This window comes from Gymnoscopelus microlampas (genome assembly GCF_963454915.1).
Source record: "Gymnoscopelus microlampas genome assembly, chromosome: 5".
Lineage (NCBI taxonomy): Eukaryota > Metazoa > Chordata > Actinopteri > Myctophiformes > Myctophidae > Gymnoscopelus > Gymnoscopelus microlampas.
In genome coordinates, this window is record NC_139942.1 from 19,642,424 (window position 1) to 19,664,402 (window position 21,979).

At 43.2% G+C, this 21,979-nt stretch overlaps 2 protein-coding genes across 3 annotated transcripts; one reads left to right on the forward strand and one right to left on the reverse strand.

The window, feature by feature from the left end:
• The first annotated feature begins 1,200 nt into the window (after positions 1–1,200).
• Positions 1,201–21,145, forward strand: LOC311046394 (arylsulfatase I-like). Of its 2 annotated transcripts, none has more exons than XM_084058666.1 (11): positions 1,201–1,755; positions 3,248–3,448; positions 4,309–4,448; positions 5,062–5,211; positions 5,927–6,001; positions 14,321–14,495; positions 15,004–15,240; positions 16,098–16,244; positions 16,861–17,029; positions 17,707–18,422; positions 18,801–21,145. In XM_084058666.1, exons 2-11 carry the CDS (start codon positions 3,257–3,259, stop codon positions 19,233–19,235), a joined length of 2,436 nt encoding a protein of 811 aa, XP_083914792.1. In that variant the 5' UTR covers positions 1,201–1,755; positions 3,248–3,256; the 3' UTR covers positions 19,236–21,145. The 2 variants fall into 2 exon arrangements, with proteins under 2 accessions (XP_083914792.1, XP_083914793.1); XM_084058667.1 differs by having other exon boundaries at positions 18,229–18,422.
• Positions 10,154–11,438, reverse strand: LOC311045958 (protein kinase C and casein kinase substrate in neurons protein 2-like; the record flags this gene model as incomplete). The annotated part of the gene is made up of 1 exon (XM_084058030.1): positions 10,154–11,438. One exon carries the CDS (start codon positions 11,436–11,438, stop codon positions 10,296–10,298), a length of 1,143 nt encoding a protein of 380 aa, XP_083914156.1. The 3' UTR covers positions 10,154–10,295.
• Positions 21,146–21,979: the final 834 nt, after the last annotated feature.

Sequence of the window (21,979 nt, forward strand, 5' to 3'; positions counted from 1 at the left end):
GTTTTTTGTTTAGGCTATACTGTCTAAGTCTTAACCTACCCCCCCCCCCCCCCTTTTTCTTTTTTTTCTCTTGTACATTTTTTTTCACTCTTCAGTCTTGATTTCACAATCATGTTGTTACTTTTGGGTCAATGCATTAATCATTATGTGTTCATGATTTTAATATAAATTCAAATGTACATTTGTGGGGCAGATTTTTATCATTTCATGCGTTATGCGTTGCTTAATTTATAGGTTAATAATACATCATCATTTAGCCTATTATGTTTTGCAGGCCTATTAATAGTAAAAAAAAAAAGTAAGCTATTGTAACTAATGCTATCAAATAATTGTAGTTTAGTAAATATAAACAATATTTTCTTATGAGATAGAGTAGAAGTATAAACATATGGAAATACTAAAATAAAGTAAATGTATAGCCTACATCAAATGTACGAGATGTATATGTATTATTATTATTACTATTTTTACAATAAATCTTCTCTTATAGGCGTCCCTGACACTAAATCTTTTCAGATGGGGTCCGCAGCCAAATCACAACATGAAAAAGTTTGAGAGCCAGTCTGAGATAAAGTTTGAGAACCAGTGGTAAATGATTTTGGGGACCATGAACATGAATGATTATTATTCCTTGGCATGCAACATTTAACCCCCCAAACCCGCGTGCACGCCCGCACGCACTTACTACGGTACTACACACACGCGCAAAGAAAACTTGGAGCAGATAAGGGCGGGTCTTTAAGACGGGAATGGGTCGGATAGGGTCTGGTTACGTTTATCATTATAATTATTCAGATGGGAAGTTATGAGGAGGAGGAGGGGTTCTAAGAAACAGGCTTTTTCAAATCACGTTTAATATTCTGCAGAAACAGACGATCGTCGTATATTCAATGACTTTAGCTTTTCATTTAATTTAGGGGGAGGCTGTGATGTGGAATAAGAACACAGAGATACCAGTTGAGTTGTACTACTAACCGGAAGACTCGCCCCAAAACACGCTCGCCCCCATTTCATTCGCGGACCGCTCTATTTGTTTTACTGAGGTTAAGGTTGGGAATAATGTTAGGCATAGTTTTACTGAGGTTACGTTTAGGAATACGTTTAGGTATAGGCACAGTTTTACTGAGTGAGGTTACGTTTAATTGGAATAAGTTCAGGGTTAGGCATAGTTTTACTGAGGTTACGTTTAGGAATATGGTTAGTTATTTGCCCCGGGGCGACTGTGTTTTGGGGCGAGCGTTTTAGTATTCGTGGGCTACTGTAGGACAATTGGATGCAGCAGCAGAAAGCGAGTTTGGTTCGGATCAGTAAAAGAGCGCAGGCAGACAGACAGGCAGCGATGGACGGGTCGTTACAATAAGAACATGTTTAAGTGGTCTTTTACCCGCTCTCGATCCCTGACAAACTGGGAGGGAAAAGCTGCGAGATCACTTGAAAGTAGCATATAGTCGCTACAGCAAATGGTGACTGCGTGCGTGTGTATAGTGTGTGTGTGTGTGTGTACGTGTGCAGCGGGGGCATTGGGCAATGCTTATACATTTTGAGATTTTTTTTTGTGTGGAGTGTGTGTGTGTGGAGCCAGGCGCGCATCAGAGCCAGAGAAGGGTTTATTAAAAGCCTATGTGCGGGGCAGATCGTGCAGATCTTTAATTCACACAAACGTCGAGCTCAGAAATTTGATCACAAGTTTTGAAGAATGGTTTGAATGGGAGGAGAGGCGAGAAGAAGAAGAGGACAGGAGTCATTTGTATCGAGGTACTGAACACTGATAAATCATTTAAAGAGTAGCCTATTTGTTGAGTCATGTGAAAATGCTGATGGCGTGTTTCCCCGATGTAACCTCAAGTAGCCTGATGAGTGTTTAACTTGAATGCATGACATGTAGCCAAGTTGGGCTTCTGCTGCATACTGATGAAGATGTCTCTGCAGTGGTGGAAAAAGTACCCACATTTTTTACTTAAGTAAAAGTATCAATACTACAATGCAGAAATACTCTGTCACAAGTACAAGTTTGGTATTCAGAATTTACTTGAGTAAAAGTACAAACGTTTTAGCATCAAAATGTACTTAAAGTAACACAAGTAAAAGGTACCTGTTATGCAGAATGCCCCCATTTCACAAGTTTTCAAATGCATGTGAATCTTTTGAAACTAGCAGATCTACAAGCTCACAATGCATCACATCCAGCTTGTAGGCTATTGGCTATTTTCAAATGGCTGAAATGTATACAGGCAGGGCTGAAGTGGTTAATGTATGTTTTGTAATCATAATCAAAATCTACAAAGTAACTAACTACATTTTTCAAATAATTGTTGTGGAGTAAAAGTATAATATTTGCCTCTGAGATGTAGTGGAGTAGAAGTAAAAGCACTGAAAATTGGAGTACAGTACTTGAGTACATGTACTTAGTCACTTTCCATCACTGCAACTTGAATGCATGAGATGTAGCCAAGTTAGGCTGCTGCATATTGATGAACATGTCTCTGTTTGTAGGCTAAATAAATTGAATATATTAATGACTAGTCTGGTCACATTTGATTAAAGAAACGCATGGTTATCCCAGAAATAAGGCTGTGGATACAGTAATAACACACACACACACACACACACACACACACACACACACACACACACACACACACACACACACACACACACACACACACACACACACACACACACACACACACACACACACACACACACACACACACACACACACAAGAGGTATGATTGGTGTAATTCAATGCTGTATAGACTGTGTCCCTCCACTCCAGCCATGGCCACTCTAGCCATGGACACTAAAGCCCACTATACATGGAATGCAATGTTCTATCTTCTGTATTTAAACCATAGAAATAAAACAGTATTTGTAAGTTTAATGGCATGTAAAAATACAATGGATAACATTTTTGAAGGGGTTCAAGGTTACATAAACAAGTCATAAACAATGTAGATCAGTGGAGATCATAGATAATAGAGTTACGTACAGTAGGAAGGGGAAAGGCTAGTGTGATTAATTGATTTATAATCTACAGTATCCACTTTACCATCTCAATTTAAGAAACTCCTTTCTCCATATAATAATAATAATAATAATACATACGATTTATATACGGCTTTTCTAGGTACTCAGAGACGCTTCACAGAAACAAGATAGAAACAACTTTATTATAGGAAGAACTAGTTAAAAAGGTGAAAAACTATAAAAAGTAAGGATGTGTGTTTTCTTTGTTTTTCTCTCCAGTGATAAAATATGTGTACCTCTACCACTCTGTCTGTGCTCAGTGGCCTGCTTAGCCTGGGCTGTCTGTCTGTGGACTGGACAACAGCCAGCCAGGTAGAAAACCATTATGACAGCAACCACCTTGAGAGCACTCAAAGCGACGAGGCATTACCGGAGCGGAAGAGGCAGCCACACATTATATTCATCCTCACAGATGACCAGGTGTGTGAGTGAGCGAAAATGTGGGAGTTGTGATTTATTGCACTGGTTGGCTCTGTCTGATGCCATGCCACCTGCACTCGGTAATATTTTCTGTTCACCCGCCCACAGCTGTTGAAAATGATAAATGGCCATAGACCCACAATGCCATGAACCGGAATTTAAACCAGAGGATAATAGCCAAAGGTATGACCTTTGCCCATACCCAGCCACCCACAATTATCCATAAAAGTATTTACTCTGACCTGAGAAATCAACCCATGCAGCAATATGAGAGTGTGAATTACTCTGCATTTCTATAGCACATTTATCCAAAGAGCTTTATAATGTGCTTTACATTCACCAATTCATGCACGTGTGTGTGTGTGTGTGTGTGTGTGTGTGTGTGTGTGTGTGTGTGTGTGTGTGTGTGTGTGTGTGTGTGTGTGTGTGTGTGTGTGTGTGTGCGTGCGTGAACAGTGTCTTGCTCAAGGACACTTTGACACAGAATGTGTTTTTATGATATGCGTGTAGAGGTCAGGTGTGTTTGATTGTGTGTGCATCCCAGACACACTTTCACACATACAGTTTTGTGGGACAGAGGTGTGAGTGTCAATGTTGTGTTAGCATCTTTGTGTTTGCGTATGCGGGCTGTCGTCTACCTTTGTGCAAGCAAGTGTGTGTGTGTGTGTGTGTGTGTGTGTGGGGGGATATGGATATGTTTTTCTTTTTGTCGCATTCCTAAGTCAATAATTTGATGACCGGCAGCGGTTCCGGTAGGAGACACAGAGAGTCTCCCGTATGTCTCCTACCAGAACCGCTGCCTACCGGTCCGCTGGTCAGGCTAATTAAAGGTAAATACCCCCCCCCCCTCCCCAAAACAGGGCTACAATGACATTGGCTACCACAACCCGTCCATTAAAACCCCCACACTGGATAAACTGGCTGCAGAGGGGGTGAAGCTAGAGAACTATTACGTTCAGCCCATCTGCACTCCGTCACGCAGCCAGCTCATCACCGGCAGGTAAAGCTCAATGACACCTGTTTGTTTTTCAGTAGAACTAAATGGATTGTTGTGGCTACAGTTTGTAGTTCTAATTGAGTTCACAATGGGTTCCCTCACCAGATTTAGAATGTTTTTTTTTAACCATAGGGTTTATGCAGAAAATAAGGTCTGTGGGTAACATACAGTAAAGTAAGCCTGATTTCATGTTTTGTTCTACGACGGATTTGCTCCCGGTTTCCTGCATAAGTACCGACATTTTTGCCATTGAGTTAATAGAGCCTGCCTGCTTGCTCAGGGGATACATTTAATCTTGACCATCAGGTCAAAGTTCATGTCAGATCTTGTGTCTAGGTGAGACATTACCTTTGACACAATCTAAATGTCTCAATAGAAGAGCAGGGAGACCCCAAACAAACCACCCCAATTGTATAAGTTATATAGAATCTTGATTATTCATTCATTGTTTTTACATAGTGCCACATTAATATCACAAGTTTCTGTCTGCTACAGAGATTATTTTCTTAGTCTTTATCCAAAACCCAATGCGAAAATTCCATTCTTAAGTCAGCGGTGGGACCTCATGGCATTATGGATTGGCCTACAAAACGACATCATCCACTCTCTCTTGTAGATACCAGATCCACACAGGACTCCAGCACTCTATCATCCGCCCTCGCCAACCGAGCTGTCTGCCCCTACACATGGACACCCTGCCTCAGAGGCTGCAACAGGCTGGCTATGCGACACACATGGTGGGCAAGTGGCACCTGGGGTTCTACAGGTCAGTTATGAACAAAACAGCTTTAACAACCCATTAAGATCTGAAGCCGATTCTACAAATGTCTTATAAATCCTAACTAGTTTTCTGAAAACGTATGTTTCTATATCAGTGGTGCTTTTCATGTCAAGGACCCCCAAAATTATATGTATTTGGCCGCCGACCCCCATCTCAAAAATATTTTGTTCCAGGAACCCCCCAGAAGCAAAGATTTGAAAATGTTCGCTTTAAAAGAATATATATATATTCAAAGATTTGCACACAAGCTCGTAGCGCGGCACTCGGTTTCGCGCTATGAGCTTGTATATCTGCTATTTTTGAATAGCCAAAGTGTAAAATAATGCTTTTTAGCTCAAATCTTAAAATGACACAGATGCGTCCCAGGTCTTAATGGGTTAACCACTTAGACCCTCTATACTGCTACATGGTCTGCTCTGGCTTCCTTCTACACCAAATCTCTTTGCAGGAATATCAGCTTGTGATCTGATATTTCTGGCGAATTTCCCCCCAGGATAGGTTGTTCTAGGGTTCAAGTGGTTAAGAAAAAAAGGCCATATACTGCTAATAATTTGCTGCCACTCTTTATTGTAAGTTCAATGTTTTCATTACATCTGGTTCAAAGTAAAAGAAATTCACTATTCTGATACATGTGTATTTGTGATTTGAAACAGAGAATGAAAGTTAATATTAAGCTCATCTTCTCTCCTCTGCTCTCCAGGAAGGCGTGCCTGCCTACCAGAAGGGGTTTTGACAGTTTCTTTGGTTCTTTGACAGGAAGTGTCGATTACTACAGGTAACCAAGTGCCAATATTATCGAGAAAGCCTGATTTCTATACTGCTCAGGGTTCTCATACAGTATAGAGCCCGGTCAGAGATATTGTATCAGGTAATTTGCACACACATACTGTATACATGCATGCAGATGGTTCCGTATCCGCTCTTCACCAGACCGGATCGGCAAACTGCAAAGCTAAATGGTCTAAGTCTAGTGCAAGAATGACCATACGATGCTTCAAGTGAAATGCCTTTATGAAAGAGAAGAAAATGTACATTCAGAGTGATAAGTAATGTATGACATATGTATAACGTAGGACTCCATAATTGGTTTTCAACACCGATCCGACCGCCACTGATTTCCATTATGAAAGTTCTAAAAAATACACACAATAAGTGCTTCAGTGGCAAAGCTTCTAGGTGAAAGAATGGAGATAGAGCGTACCAACGGTTTGAGAACATTTATAAATAATAAATAATAAAAGAAGAACAGGAAATGGTAAGCTAACAGTGTGGCTCCCTTGGGGATCTCTGACATGTTGAAGATGACGATAATCTGTGGAATGTTCTGCATCTATTTCTCTGCGATTTGCATGATTTGATTTGATTTGTTGAAAAAACGACCCCACAAAGCAATGCCCAATTGACTTCCATCATAAAATTTAACTTAAGTATTTGAAAAAGTATAAAACACATGTAAAAAAATTGTGGAGGTGTACGAAGTTAGCCCAGCTACTGGCAGCGTGCACAAGACATTTGATGCTGATCAGTCAGCTCTGGTCAAACGGGTAGGCACGCATGCACATGAACCCTCCCAAAGATGGCTCGCCTTGCCGCAAAAAAAGCAATAAAAGAAGTGACAATAACATAACTGGGCTGTCAAGAGATCGAGCCCACTAATAAAGAAATAAAACATTTGAATGTAATAAAAGATAAACAAGACAGGGTCTGACAACGACATGGCCTCCCTGTGAATCACTGGCGTCATATTGATAACGTCAGTCTTGCACAAACATGGAGAGATGGTGGGACAGTGGATCAGACACTATGAATTCAACAAACAAATATTCTCAAAATGTGAAAAATATTCGGGGATTGACTTCCTTGGCCTACTTGAGAGAGTGGATTCTCCCTTTGTGGACCTTTCATTCGTTTGTTCTTCCATGTAGTTTGCAGGGTTACAGGCCCACTTGTCTGTCTTTGAGCCGCCTTGCCTCGGTAAAGTCATCGCCTGCTTTTGAAGTTGAGCCTGTCCTGTTCCTGTTTCCTCATAGTCACAGAGTATGACTCAAATTGGCCTATCCTCAAACGTGTTGTTGTCATCGTTGGTAGACAAAGGGTTTCCACCCGTGTCCTTGTCTGACCAATCACCAATGATCCTGGTCGTGGTCATCTTCAGAATCTGAATCACATTCAGATTCATTGGCTATCATGGTGAACCCATTGGCTAACTTGGTGGACTCATCATCGCTGCCTGCTTTGAAGCTGAGCAGCTTGTACTGTTGTTCCTGTCTCTCATAGTCATCGGATATCACTGGGGACGTGGGCCCATCCTCAAATGGGTTGCTGTCACCGTTGTTGGTGGACAAAGGGTTTCCACTCATGTCTTTGTCTGAGAAATCATCATCATCCTGGTCCTGGTCCTCTTCATAATCAGAATCATAATCAGATTCATTGGCTATCTTGGTGAACCCATTGGCTATCTTGTTGAACCCATCGGCTATCTTGTTGAACTCATCATCGCTGCCTGCTTTGAAGCTGAGCAGCTTGTACTGTTGTTCCTGTCTCTCGTAGTCATACAATATCACCGGGGACATTGGCCCATCCTCAAATGGGTTGCTGTCACCATTGTTGGTGGACAAAGGGTTTCCACCCATGTTCTTGTCTGGCCAATCATTATCATCACGCTGATCCTGGTCATCTTCATTGCCTATCCTGGTAAACTCATCGCCTTCTTTGAAGCTGAGGTCATACAGGGCTCTAACGGGCACCGATAACCCCGGAGACGGGGTCTCATCCTTGCTGTCACCATTGTTAGAAAAGGGGTTCAAGCCTGTGTCCTTGTCTGACCAATACGGAGACATGGTGCAGGCAGGTTTCACTTCCTCTTTATTAACACTGATGTGGTTGAGAAGTGTGCTCTGCAGCTCCTCCACAGCATTCATCACCTTTTCTAAGGGGTTCGAGCCCACCAGTGCTGTTTTAGTTGGTACAGGCCAGCTGGGGGTGCTGCGGGTTTTGGTTGGCTGCACTGGTTCAATCTCACTGATACCAGTCGGTGTGACACGATCTGACGGCTTCCATGTCTCTTGAGTGCTCAGTGTACAATCTATGGGCCAGTCCTCAAACTGGGGCCAGTTCATGGGCATGCCCGGTCCGTGATTGGACTTGAACCACTTCAGGTCTTCCTTGGCATCAGCAGCTGAGACCCTGTCTTCCAAGGTGTGGTAGATAGCCTGGAATCTGTGATTGGTGGAGAGGTCGAGGTGTTGCTTGACCTCCAGTAGTAGCTCTCTGAAGAAGCAGATGCGTTTGTCTTCAAACTGCTGCCACTGCTCAAACACCTGCTCCATGACCTCCATGTACTGAGGGGTGGCCTTGTCCAACTGCTCTAGGGCCTTCTTATAATGTTCCTTAGTCTTCTGAACTTCCCGCTGACATTTCTCCACCTTGTCCCGGAGTTTCATCTGGTAGTCTGGGCTGTTGCTCTCCAGCTTACTGTCGTTTTCTCGGCTGCTCTCTAGAATCTCCTTTTTACAGGCTGAGTGGTATGCCTTCTTCATCATCGCTACTACTTCGAGTTTCTTGGCCCAGGGCTGTTGTGCGTTGCGGAAGGTTTCGTCGGCCTCCCGGGTCTTCTTGTATCCACCAGTCATCTGTTTGTGGAAAGTGTCTTTCTGCCAGTTCTTCAGCTTCTCATAGGACTCTCCCATCAACCCCGACTGCACCTCCATGTGGAGGTTACTCACCTTCTCCGCCTCTGTGCACAGGCTAACCCACGCTTGTTCCAACGTGCCGTCCTGTGGACCTTTGTTTATGCTTTGCCTCCAGCGTTTGGCCCACTCTGTGAGCTGCTCTGCGTGGGATTTCTCTATGCGTGCACGCTCTTGCAGGCAGACCATCAGGTCACTACACAGACGGTTAGCATCATCCACACGCTTCACTGCCCTTTTGTAATTACCAACCTCCCAGAAGCTGCCGCTAGATGAAGACATCATAGGGCCTGGAGGATTTTCACTTCCTGGAGGATTTTCCCTCCTTGAGTCGATATTCAATTGCATATGGAAAGACCTTACGTCTTAATGTAGCTGTTATCCTACCAATCTGTTGTCCCTGTTAGCGGTTTCCCTGCTCTCTCTTTCTCCTCTACCTTCTCTGTCCGTATCTAGAGAATTGTTGGTCAACTTCGTCAATGATCACTATAGCTGTTGCATCTACATCTTTTATATTGGCAGTGACGTCACAATTAGTTCGGACCTTGTATTGTGATTGTCGGATATGCATTGTCAATCTAATCTCTTTCTATTCTAAAGTTGAAGTTGTTTGTCTGTTGTCATGTCTGACGTCACAGTACTGATATCACTGTACTGCCATTATAGCTGACTGACATCATAATCTGCCCTCAAACTACCACGCAGTAATCTATGTACCGTTGTATGTTAGATAGATAGATACTTTATTTGTCCTTGCGGAAATTCATTTTGTGCCAAGCAGCCATCAGGATACAAAAAATCACAAACACATAACAAATACAAAATACATACAAACTAGAAAAGGCCACGAGTCATGATTCAAGAAGCATCACATTACATTTTATGCACAGAACTGAGATGGGGCCTGTTTGATCAGGAGTCCTATACTTGTAGGGACAAATGATCTTGAAGCCCTAGCCTGCAACATTGGCACTGTGTACCGTCGTCCTAATGGTAAAAGGTGGTATTGACTGTATAACGGGTGCGTTCTATCCCTAGCAATAGCTCTCCCCTTCCTAAGCACCCGGGTCTCATACATTGCTGCCATACTCTCATGTCGTACCCCAGCTATCTTGCTGGATACATTGATGATTTTATGGGGTTTGTTCTTATTAACCAATGATAATGAGCCATACCAGGAAACAAAACAGAAAGTCAGTGCACTCTCCACGAAGGATCGATGGAAGAGTACCATGTTGACAGACACGCACAGTGAAGACGTCACAGTGCTGATGGCATAGATTCTCTAGGGGGTTCGGTTCGAGCCCACCGGTATTGTTTTATTTGGCACGGTCAGGCTGCTGCTGGACATGTTGGCTGAACCGGTTGATCTGGTCCAGTTCAACGTTCTGATGTCTTCCTCTTCGGGGTTTTAGGTCTGATGGGCCAGTCCTCAAACCAGGGCCAGTTCATGGGCATGCCCGGTCCATGATTGGACCGGAACCACTTCAAGTCTTCCTTGGCTTCGACAGCTGAGATTGTGTCTTCCAACGTGCGGTAGATTGTCTGGAAGTTGCGAATGGCGGAGAGATCAATGTTCTTTTTGATCTCCAGTAGTAGCTCTCTGAAGAAGCAGATGCGTTTCTCTTCAAAATGCTGCCACTGCTCAAACACTTTCTCCATGTGCTCCTTGTATTGAGGGGTGGCCCTGTCCAAATTCTCCAGGGCCTTCACATAACGTTCCTTATGCTTCTGAACCTCCTCCTGACATTTCTCCAACCTGTCCTGGAGCTTCTTCTGGGAGTCTGGGTTGCCGCTGTTTTCTCGGCCCCACACCTCATTCTCGCCTTTAAGGGCTGTGTGGTATGCTTTCTTCTCTACCTCCACTATTTTGAGGTATCTTGCCCAGGACTGTTGTGCTTGGTGGAAGCCTTCATCTGCATCCTGGGTCTGCTTGAATTTACCGCTTGACTGTCTATGAAAGGTGTCTTTCTGAAACTTCTTCACCTTCTCGTACAGCTCTCCCATCAGCGATGACTTAACCCCCATGTGGAGCTCGCTCACCTTCTCAGCCTCCGTGCACAGGCCAACCCACGCTCGCTCCAATGTGCCGGTCTGTGGACCTTTGTCTATGGCTTGTCTCCAGCGTTTGGCCCACGCTGTGAGATGCACTGCATAGGATTTCTCGACGCGTGCACGCTCCTGCAGGCAAGTCATCAGGTCGCTGCAGAGACGGTTTGCATCATCCACACGTTTCACTGTCCTATTGTACATACCTAACTCCCAGAAGCTGTCACTGGAGGCACTGGGGCCTGGCATTGTAGCTGCCCTATGTCTGTCACTGGAGGCACTGGGGCCTGGCATTGTTGCTGCCCTATGTCTGTCACTGGAGGCACTGGGGACTGGCATTGTTGCTGCCCTATGTCTGTCACTGGAGGCACTGGGGCCTGGCATTGTTGCTGCCCTATGTCTGTCACTGGAGGCACTGGGGACTGGCATTGTTGCTGCCTTATGTCTGTCACTGGAGGCACTGGGGACTGGCATTGTTGCTGCCCTATGTCTGTCACTGGAGGCACCGGGGCCTGGCATTTTTGCTGCCCTTTGTCGCCCCTATGATGCCCAGAGTATTGTAAGGATTGGAAGATATATGTTAATATCCTAATGTAGAGGGGTGTTTTTCCAATGTGTACCGTCCTGTTGTATTCCCACCCTGACTTTCCAAAGGGCAAAGGTTGAATCCTCAAAAATTCATTTATTGTGCAAAGTTCAATGAACACTAGCTGCTCCATCAGCAGCTTTTATATTGGCAGCGACGTCACAGTTTGTTCTGACCTTGCAGTGTGATTGGCTGAGGCAGTGTCAATCTATCTATTCTCTTTTCCTCAATGAAGTTGAAGTTGTTTGTCTCTCTCTGGGTATGTGTGTCTGGACAAATATACCCATATATGGACTGATGTCACTGTATATATATCAAGCCCCTAGGATCGGGAGGGAGTTTTGAAGCGCTAGTCTCCAAGTGTCTTAGTCCAGTTTGGACCAAGAACACAACGGTTCATGGCTCGACCAATGGGGTCGAGGTAGTTAGTAACGTAGACGCATAAAGGACACTAATGCACTTGCGGTAACCACAATGATGCGATGAAATACCAATCATTATTGCCACAATGATTTAATAATGAATACCCGGAAGAAGTATGCACCGGGTGAGCAACTCCATTGACAGTGACAGTGATAGGCCACCTATCATTGCTCACTACATATTTTCCACCTCGCAACATAATTATTTCCACTCACCACATTACGACGGTTTAGCCGAAACAACACGAAGCGGCCGCCATTGAAATGTCCGGCTCGCCAGAAGAACAACAACAGAAGCGCCTCCTTCACCTCCCCTTCACTGCAACGTGTCTTCTGCTTCCACACTCAATTCAGGTCACTACAATGCTCATACATAAAGGCGCAACCTCACAATCACACGCTTCTCCGTTTACTGTTTCATTTGCGCGAGCGTGGAAAACAACAACAGCCCGTTGTGTTGCTGCGCAGTTTCTACACAATAGCCTAGGATCATGATACCAAGGACTCGACAGTGATGTCATCATTATGCAACCCGGAAGTAAAGATACCAAGGATTCGTCAGTGATGTCAGCCAGCTGCGTTGCCACGTTGCAAAAGAACACAAGCACAAAACACAACAAAATATCTGTGTTGCCACATTTGCGACAGAAACAAGCAACCACCTTCATGAGAAAAAAAAAACAGCCGAAGGGGTCCGCCATGTTCCACGGGGGTCCCCGGGGGTCCCAACACTCCCAGGGGGTCCGCGGAAATTTAAATCCGACGCTTTTGGTACCCCAATATAAGCGCGCCCTCACTGGGCCCCGTGCGCGGCTAGCGGACCTCTAGTTTTGAATACCGGACTTTTAGTATATCCAATATTGTGGCATCGATACTTTTACTTAAGTACAAAATGTGAGTACTGTTCATTGAAATTAATGGGCGGATATTTCCGGTCCGTACTCTAAGCATTATTTAACTCTATGGTATGGACTAACGTCACAGTACTGCCATCATAGCTGACTGACATCATAGACTGACCTTTAACTACCATGCAATATTAACATCAGCATTATCTATGGACATACCCGACAGCAGCGAAAACCAGCGTTGTTAGTCACCCGGTTGACTTCAGCAAGGGAGACGGAGTGAGTTCTGGCCAATGCTGGGTACAATGCTAGAGACACATTGTCAGCGCAATTACTCCTGACAAGCTGTTTTCAGCTTGTCTTCTCTATAAGTGTGTGTGTGTGTGTGTGTGTGTGTGTGTGTGTGTGTGTGTGTGTGTGTGTGTGTGTGTGTGTGTGTGTGTGTGTGTCTTTTGCCCATGTATGGAGATTTCCAAACTCTCTTAGGTTGGTGCATCAGGCTATGTTTACACTAACCACCACGATTGACTGAAACAGACTTCAATATAACTCGACGGAACGTAGAGAATATTGAAAACATTTTAAACTAGTAGGTGTAGATGTGGATGCAATCAAGATTGAGCAACTGTATGGCATATTTATCACCTAAATTGTCTTTTATTGACGGGCTGCCAGAGACGAGAACTGAGTTCTCTCCCCCACCTGTCAGCTCTGCTACCCGGGAACCGGCTGCTGCTTGTGTCGACTGAAATTTGGACATACGGTACTCCAGTAAAGTAAAAGTACCAGAACATTGTATTTAAGTACAGTACTTGAGTACATGTACTTAGTTGCTTTCCACCACTGGCTGCTGGACCGTGAGCTGACTGGACCGTCACCACAATGGTCCCGTCAGCTTGCTGGACCGCAATTAATCAGCGATTAATCAATTAATCACAGACTAATTGCGATATAGTAACAGGCCTGCCCTTTAGAAAATACAACTCCATGGAGAATATAATGAATATAATGAATAATGAAACTCCGTGGTGAATATAATGAAACACAGGGTTTAATATAAAAGGCAGTGCCTTTTGTTTTATTTAAAGGACCATAGTGTGTACACTACCTCATACATGACTGATGTGATAGACTGGCCTCCAAGTGCTCTGATATCTGCTCTATGTAGTCAGCAGCAACTGCACTAGTGTTTCCAAATTTAGAACTCAGAGTGCAGGTAAGTTTACCTTACCTGCATCCTAGCAACAGTAGGCTAGTCTGTCTAATCACCAGTCCGTCTGCGTCTCTCACTTCCTTTTACTCACACTCTGCACTATTCTGTCTGTCCCACTGGTTCCACTGATGTACAAATGGAATTTGTACACTCTCAGTTAAATTAACACGATTTTCCAGAGTAGATTGGGGTTCCAGAGAAAAACTGCTATCAAATGGCGATCCGTTGCCTAATGCATATTCACCTGGGAGTCCTTATTCTAAAAAGAATCACTGATCTTTCCCTAGCTATGGATCCTGTGATGGCCCAGGGCTGTGCGGATATGATCTCCATGCGGACGAGGATGTGGCTTGGGGCCAGGAGGGGAGGTACTCCACCCTGCTCTACACACAGAGGGTACGCAAGATTCTGGAAAGTCATGACCCCAAGGCCAAGCCCCTCTTCCTGCTGCTATCCCTTCAGGTATTGTACCAGTACTGTGACTCCTACTACTACTAAAGGTCAAATGCTCTTTCTGACGTCGGAAAAAGAAACTTCCATTTCGGACGGGCTTTCTGAAAGAGTTCGGACAGTCGGGACATCTGGGAGTGCAGGAGCGTCCACAAAAAAAAGAAAAGGTGTTGACGTCAGAAGGAGCATGTATTGCGCTGAACGCTATTGATATATATATTATTAATACTGCTACCACCACAAATATTATTTGCTACTACAACTGCTATTACTACCACTAATACTATCAACGATTGTAATGGAACTACAATACTACTTAAAATGTAATATATTTTTAAACAGCACATTTCAATCCTGATATACAATACAGTATAATGTATATATCATCCCCGTGACCCGGGACTGGATAAGCAGTTGATAGATGTATACATACTGTAGTGTAATACTGTATATATGGAACAAAGGGTAAACTGTAACATTTACAACACAGAGAACTAAATGCAGTATCTGGTCTTCTCAGGCGGTCCACACCCCCCTGCAGCCCCCCAAATCCTACATCTACCCGTACCGCGACATGACCAACATTGCCAGGCGTAAGTTCGCTGCTATGGTCTCCACAGTGGACGAGGCAGTCCACAACGTGACGTACGCCCTCAGAAAGTACGGATACTACCGGAACAGTGTCATCATCTACTCCACGGATAACGGGGCCCAGCCGTTCACGGGCGGGAGCAACTGGCCCCTACGTGGCCGTAAAGTATTTACTTTGATGCATACATTTATTTATTGTTTAAAAATGTGCTTTAACCTACTACTCTTTTTATAACGTTCTAGCACATTTAAAACTGTCCATCCTATTAAGTGTGTGGCGGTCCTTTCTTTTCCTTTTCTGTCTTTAAAATCCTTCTTAACCTCCATGTTGCACATGACTGGTTGCACAACAAAGTGTTGTAATTGCCCTCATTTTCAGTTACATTGGACAACGTGTCAGTCTTTCAAATTATGAATGGACAGTAAAAGACAGAAATAGAAGATTTACGTGCAGTGTTCCAAAATTGACCTCAAAGTCAACCCCATCTTGTCTAACTAAATGTATATTTTTTGTCGAGCGACTGGCAAAACATAAATTAAGGCTGCAGCATACTTAAAACAACGCCAGACAGGCTTGCCGAACTGAACAGAGTTCTTAGAGGACCAAACTATTTTATACTCGCTACGACTAAGCTCTGAGTTCTGAACCTTAGACCTCACCCACTTAGTAGTCTGCCTAGCACTTGAGCCACTGAAGAATTGTATACTTGGTGGTCTTGCCACCGGGATCTCCGCTGTTTATTTTCAATCAACCTCCTACACGCTTTGACATACTGTAAATGTGTTATATCTCCATTAATTAACCACTTGAATCCCAGCATCCATATTCTGGGAGGAACATTAGCCAAAAATAGCAGATCTACAAGATTACAACACGTTGCATCATTTTATTCTTATTGACCCACCGAAGCCAAAAAAAAAAAAGGTTCAGCCTTCAGCCTTCCTTCTGTCTGTCTCAAAGACAATGCTATTTGTTTAATAAATAACGATACATTAATTTGTCATGTAAATCTCCGTTCCCAGGGCACCTATTGGGAGGGGGGAGTACGTGGGGTGGCATTCGTGCACAGCCCATTGCTGAAGCGCCGGAGGAGGATCTCCAAAGACCTGCTCCACATCACCGACTGGTTCCCCACGCTGGTGGGACTGGCTGGAGGAAACATCAGCCAGGTTGGTTGCACCTGTGGCAGGGCTTCTGCTAGGCATTTTTTGGCCAGCCAATTTCTACGGTGTTACTGTCAATACCGCTGTTCACTTATATAGTACACCTAAGATGGCTGTCATACTGTGCAGTGCTGCATTTAACACATATTATAAACTTTTTTGCTATCGGTCTCTATATTCTTGAATGAATGGTCACCTATGTCCACGAGATAAAAAACCCAAAAGAAGAAAAGGAGAAAAAAAGTCTGTCTTGAAATTAAACAGTTTGAGAATCACTGGTACAGGCACTGTATTCACCTGTTTCCTAGGCTGTGTGTTTTCCACTTCCTGTCAATTTGATCCAATGAAATCCAATGAAACTGGTCAGATGACCAATGATATCCAATTAAATCGACAGGAAGTGGAAAACACACAGCCTAGGAAACAGGTGAATATGTCTTGGTGATATTGGACCACCAATGACCCCATCGTACGTACTTACTGAACTGACATGGCCCAAGGAGAACAGGGCACTACTGAAAGACATATGGTAGTACGGTACCATAGACTATATACATGCTGTATAATCATTTTGACCCATTTTCATTGTTATGTTTTCTTTTTCTTTTCTTTTCTGCCGCAGAGTGAGGGTCTTGATGGTTACGATGTTTGGGACACCCTCAGCGAGGGCAAGGAGTCACCCCGCCTGGAGATACTACACAACATAGACCCCCTGAACAGACCCCCTGCTCCGGCCACGGCCAAGGGTTCCACCAAGACACCTCCTGGGAAGAAGAAGAAAGTAGCTCCAGGTGAACACTGACACCAAGCGAATACAGTCGTAAAAGTGTTTGAATAGGAGATTACCGTTATAGGAGGCGTTAGGAGGTGCTCAGAGAATGCCTTGGCTCAGAAACAGACCTTATAAAAGGGAGGATAGACATGCATATCCACAGCTAAATTTGGGCAGGTGCTATGTGAAAAAATATGACTTAAATACTTTTACTTCTAATCCACTACATTTCAGAGGCAATTATTGTACTTTTACTCCACTACAATTATTTGAATACTTTAGTTACTTTACTTTGCAGATATAAATGATTACATTATGAAACATACATTAACCACTTTAGCCCTATTTTTTACATAGACTATTTGAAAATAGCCGATCTACAAGCGGTTGTAAGCTTGTAGATCTGCTAGATGGGGTTTCAAGAGCAAGACAGGGGAAGAAAAAAAGAGGGAAGACAGAAGACAGTTAAGAAGGAATGTAGTAAAAAAGAAAAGGAGAAAGTAAGAAGGGGTTAATAAGAGATATGGAAGGAATATAAAAAAGCGTTGCTCAGTGTGAGGTGAGGACAAGATGAAGGGATGAACAGTCTAGAGATGAATCAAACGGCGGGAAAGATTCCTTATATTCCTTATGTTACTAAAGAAATATAAGTTAAATGAATGCTAAATGTAGTTGGTGTTTCCTTCGTCTTGACAGTTACGTCTAAGAAAGCCCCGGGTCCGGCCCCCAAAAAGCCCAAGAAGGTCAAGAAGCCCCAACAAAAAAAGGGGTCAAAGTTGGGATCAGAATCAAAGGCCACTAAGAAGTCTCCTTCCCAACCCCGTCCCAAACCCAAGATTAAGCCTCTCCCCAAATCCAAGCCACTGCCCAAGATTAAGCCTCTCTCCAAATCCAAGCCACACCCCAAGCTTAAGCCCCTCCCAAAATCAAAGCCGCTCCCCAAAATTAAGCCCCTCCCAAAATCAAAGCCCCTCCCCAAGATTAAGCCTCTATCCAAATCCAAACTTAAGCCTAAAACCAAGTCTCAAGTCTACTCTGAGAGCCAACCCCTCTCCAAGTACAAGACACTTTTAAAGCCACAGCCCATTCAGACCCAGTCCTCAAGCCAAAACCTGTCACTGTCAGAACCAGCCCGGGAAAAAACCCAGCTGCCCCAAACTAAGTTACATTTAAAGTCACAGAGCAGCCGGACTCAGTACCAGAACCTGTCTTTGTCAGGACCGCCACAACCCAAACCCCACCGCCCATCCCAACTCAAGCCCCAGCTCCTTCCAGATCTCCAACCCAAACCCCAGGCTGAGTTCCAGTCATCCAAGCCAGTGTGGGACACATCAGTCCAGGCTGCCATCAGAGTTGGGGACTGGAAGCTGCTTACTGGAGATCCAGGTCACGGAGACTGGGTTCCTCCTCAGGTATTGATTCACTGATTGAAAATTGTATTGACAAAAATACACATATATTTATGACAAAGAATTCCACCCAGGTTTTTACACCTGTAAAACCTATGATGTGACAATAGAGATGGAAGTTGAGTTGAAATTGAGTTGGTTGACAAACACTGAAAAGTACACAGAAACAACATAAAAAACTATTTTTGTTGAAAATGTATACTGTCCTTTTCTGAATAGAAGGTGATGTTCCTGTTCTGTCATTGGACACGCTCACATATAGTGAATTTTCACTTGTGAACTTTCAGGTCTCTTTTGGAAGGGGAAAAAAGGTTTTAAAGCACAGTGTGGACTAACCAGGTTAAATCAAAATACAAATAATATTCAATTTCTGGTCCCCAGGTACTTACCACTCTCCCAGGCCGCTGGTGGAACCTAGAAAGAACCTCATCGGCCTCCTCGTCCAAAACCGCCGCCAACAAAAACATCTGGCTGTTCAACATCACTGAAGACCCATACGAGCGGTGGGATCTGGCGGACCAGAGGCCTGACGTGGTCAAAGTCCTGCTGGATCGGCTGGTCTACTATAACCAGACTGCCGTACCGGTTCACTTTCCGCCCGACGATCCACGAGCCAATCCCGACAGGCACGGCGGGGCCTGGGTGCCCTGGGTCGATGAGGGGGAGGTGGACAAGGAGGAGGATATGTACAAAGGAGTGTATAAGAAAGGCAAGAACAGGAAGAAGAAGAAGAGGAAGAAGAAGAAGTGCAAGCTGTGTAAGCTGAGGTCGTTTTTCATGAAGCTGAACACTAGGATGATGTCCAATCGGATTTAGTTTTGAGATGTTTGTACTCTGGTCTTCCTAACAATAGTGACCGAAGCAAGCAAGGCGAGAGCTCAAGTAAATCCAACTTGGTTCCAAGAATTTTCTGAAAGCAGTGACATCTCTGAGAATTCAGGTTCAGTTGCATCAGAGGAGGTGAAAATTATGATAATGATTTATTTTTTCACTTTTTTTTGTTTTGTTATGTCAGCGATTCTGTCCAATAGAATGTGAGATACGGGGGTGACGATGCCAGGACTCTGTGAGATTATGTCACAGACTCCGGAGCAGAAAAAAAAAGGTTTGGTGTGCACCTACATGGAAATGTGAAATGTACCTTTAAGCCAATCAAATTTGTCCTGGGTGGCTCCTTCAACTCTGTTTGTTAGTAAAGACCAGTGGTGGACAAAGTACTCATACCCAGAACTTAAGTCGGTGGTCAAAGTATAAATACTCTTGGTCAAATATTACTCATCTACTAGTGAAAGTTGCTCATTCAAAAGTACAAATTACAAAGTGCATTTTTTCTTTTGACTCCACCCAGAAATGTAGTGGAGTCAAAAGTACAATTATATGTCTTTGAAAAGTAGTGGAGTTAAAGTCATTTCAAGTATAAAAAGTAAATATTGTCTCTCGGGTGGAAAAGACAATATGAGGTTTTTTTTATTTTAATCCTGAAAAGTTGCAATTTTGTACATATTATGTACAAAACTGCTACTTTTCAGGATTCAAATTCAAAAGTAGCAGATCTACAAGCTCAAAACGTGGCGCGAAGTGACTAGTTTTGAGCTTGTGTCTGCTACTGGAACTTCTACTGGATCTGCTACTTTTGATGCTTTTGTGTGAAGCTGTAGTATGAGCAAGTAGGGCGTTAATTTACGAAAAAAATAAAAGTTAAAATATGGAGATAAAAAGGTTTCTGCCTGACAGCAACGATATACTCAAGATATGTCCTTAAGTTCAGTACTCAAGTACTGTATAAAAATTTTTATTCCTGTCCACCACTGGTGAGTCCTAGCAAGTCATTAGCACTGCCATCTGAGATGTTGAGGCACCATCTGAAACTCTCTATCCACTCTGTGGCTTCATAGTTATTTCATTGATTGTTTTTTTGTGAATGACTGAGGTCTTGCCACTAAGACTGTCTATATGTGACACTTTACAACATGTTTGTGATACTGTAAAATTGTTTGGGTACTTCTTTAATTTTTCAGTGTTTCCAATTGATATGCGCCATATAATTTGAATGTATCGTAAAAAGAAAGTCTGTCCGAATTTCGGCGAAATATTCGAATTTTTGGATTTAGAAATAACTGTTTAAATGTAACTATAACAAAAAGAATTCTAACTGGGTATATTAACCACATGAACCCTAGCGTATTCTGGGCCATACATTCGGCAAAAATGTTATGGCAGATCTACAAGCTCACAAGCCCAAGCTTGTAGATCTGCTATTTCCGGTGAGAGGTTTGGTGTAGAGGGAGAAGAGCAGCGGACCAAATATAGAGCCCTGGGGGACCCCGGTCAACTCAGTATACGTATAGGGTTAAATGCCTATTAGAATGTATATAGAAAGTGAGCAGCAGTGTTTCCAATGTTTACTGAAATAAGCAGGTTAAATGTTGACCTCAGTTGTACACTGCTACAATTGAAATGTGCCTTTTGATAACTTTGAATTTGTCTCCAGTTGATCATACATTATCTCTGGGAATCCTTGAACTTATTTCCTTCTCTTCCGTCCCATTCCTGCTACTGTTATGTGTACTGCTTAAAGATATTACACTTGGGACTTTCTTATTAGTTAAGTCAAGATAGCACCAATTTGTATTTTAGCTAGCTGTATTGTCTGCTACAGCACTTTCCGAATGATGTAGCTGTTTGATAGCGTTAACGTCAATTGAAATATTAAAAGATTTCATTTGTTGTCATTGTTGTCTTGTTCAAACTGCTCTCCGGTGGTTAAAACTGCAAACTGAAGCTTTGATTAAGTTTCTCTGCTGAAGAACCATAGAGCAGGTGTTCCCAACCTTTTCTGGATCAGGGCCCACTGGCGCCATTGATACTGACATCAGTATCATGGTCAGTATCATGGTTAGTATTGTGGTCAGTATCATGGTTAGTATTGTGGTCAGTATCATGTCAGTTTCATGGTTAGTATCATGTCAGTATTATCATGGTCAGTATCATGGTTAGTATCGTGGTCAGTATCATATCAGTTTCATGGTTAGTATCATGTCAGTATTATCATGGTCAGTATCATGGTTAGTATCGTGGTCAGTATCATATCAGTTTCATGGTTAGTATCATGTCAGTATTATCATGGTCAGTATCATGGTTAATGGTTAATATCATGGTCAGTATCATGGTTAATATGTCAGTATCATGGGTAATGTCATATCAGTATCATTGTCAGTATCATGTTAGTATCATTGTCAGTATCATGTTAGTATCATGGTCAGTATCATATTGAAATGTAATGGACATGCTCCATTGGGACACTAGATGGCGCCATATATCAAGGCTCATATCCAACTGACAGCAAATGTGAATTTGAAGAGGTTTAATAATTATACTGTATACAACCATGTAAATGTTTGTATACATTTACATATTTGTAAATGTTTGTGCACACACACACACACACACACACACACACACACACACACACACATTTCCACAATTGTCATTCTTTCAACCACTGTCAACTGTTCCCACACATGTAATAATTTAATAATGACCCCCTTAATTACCTGAAA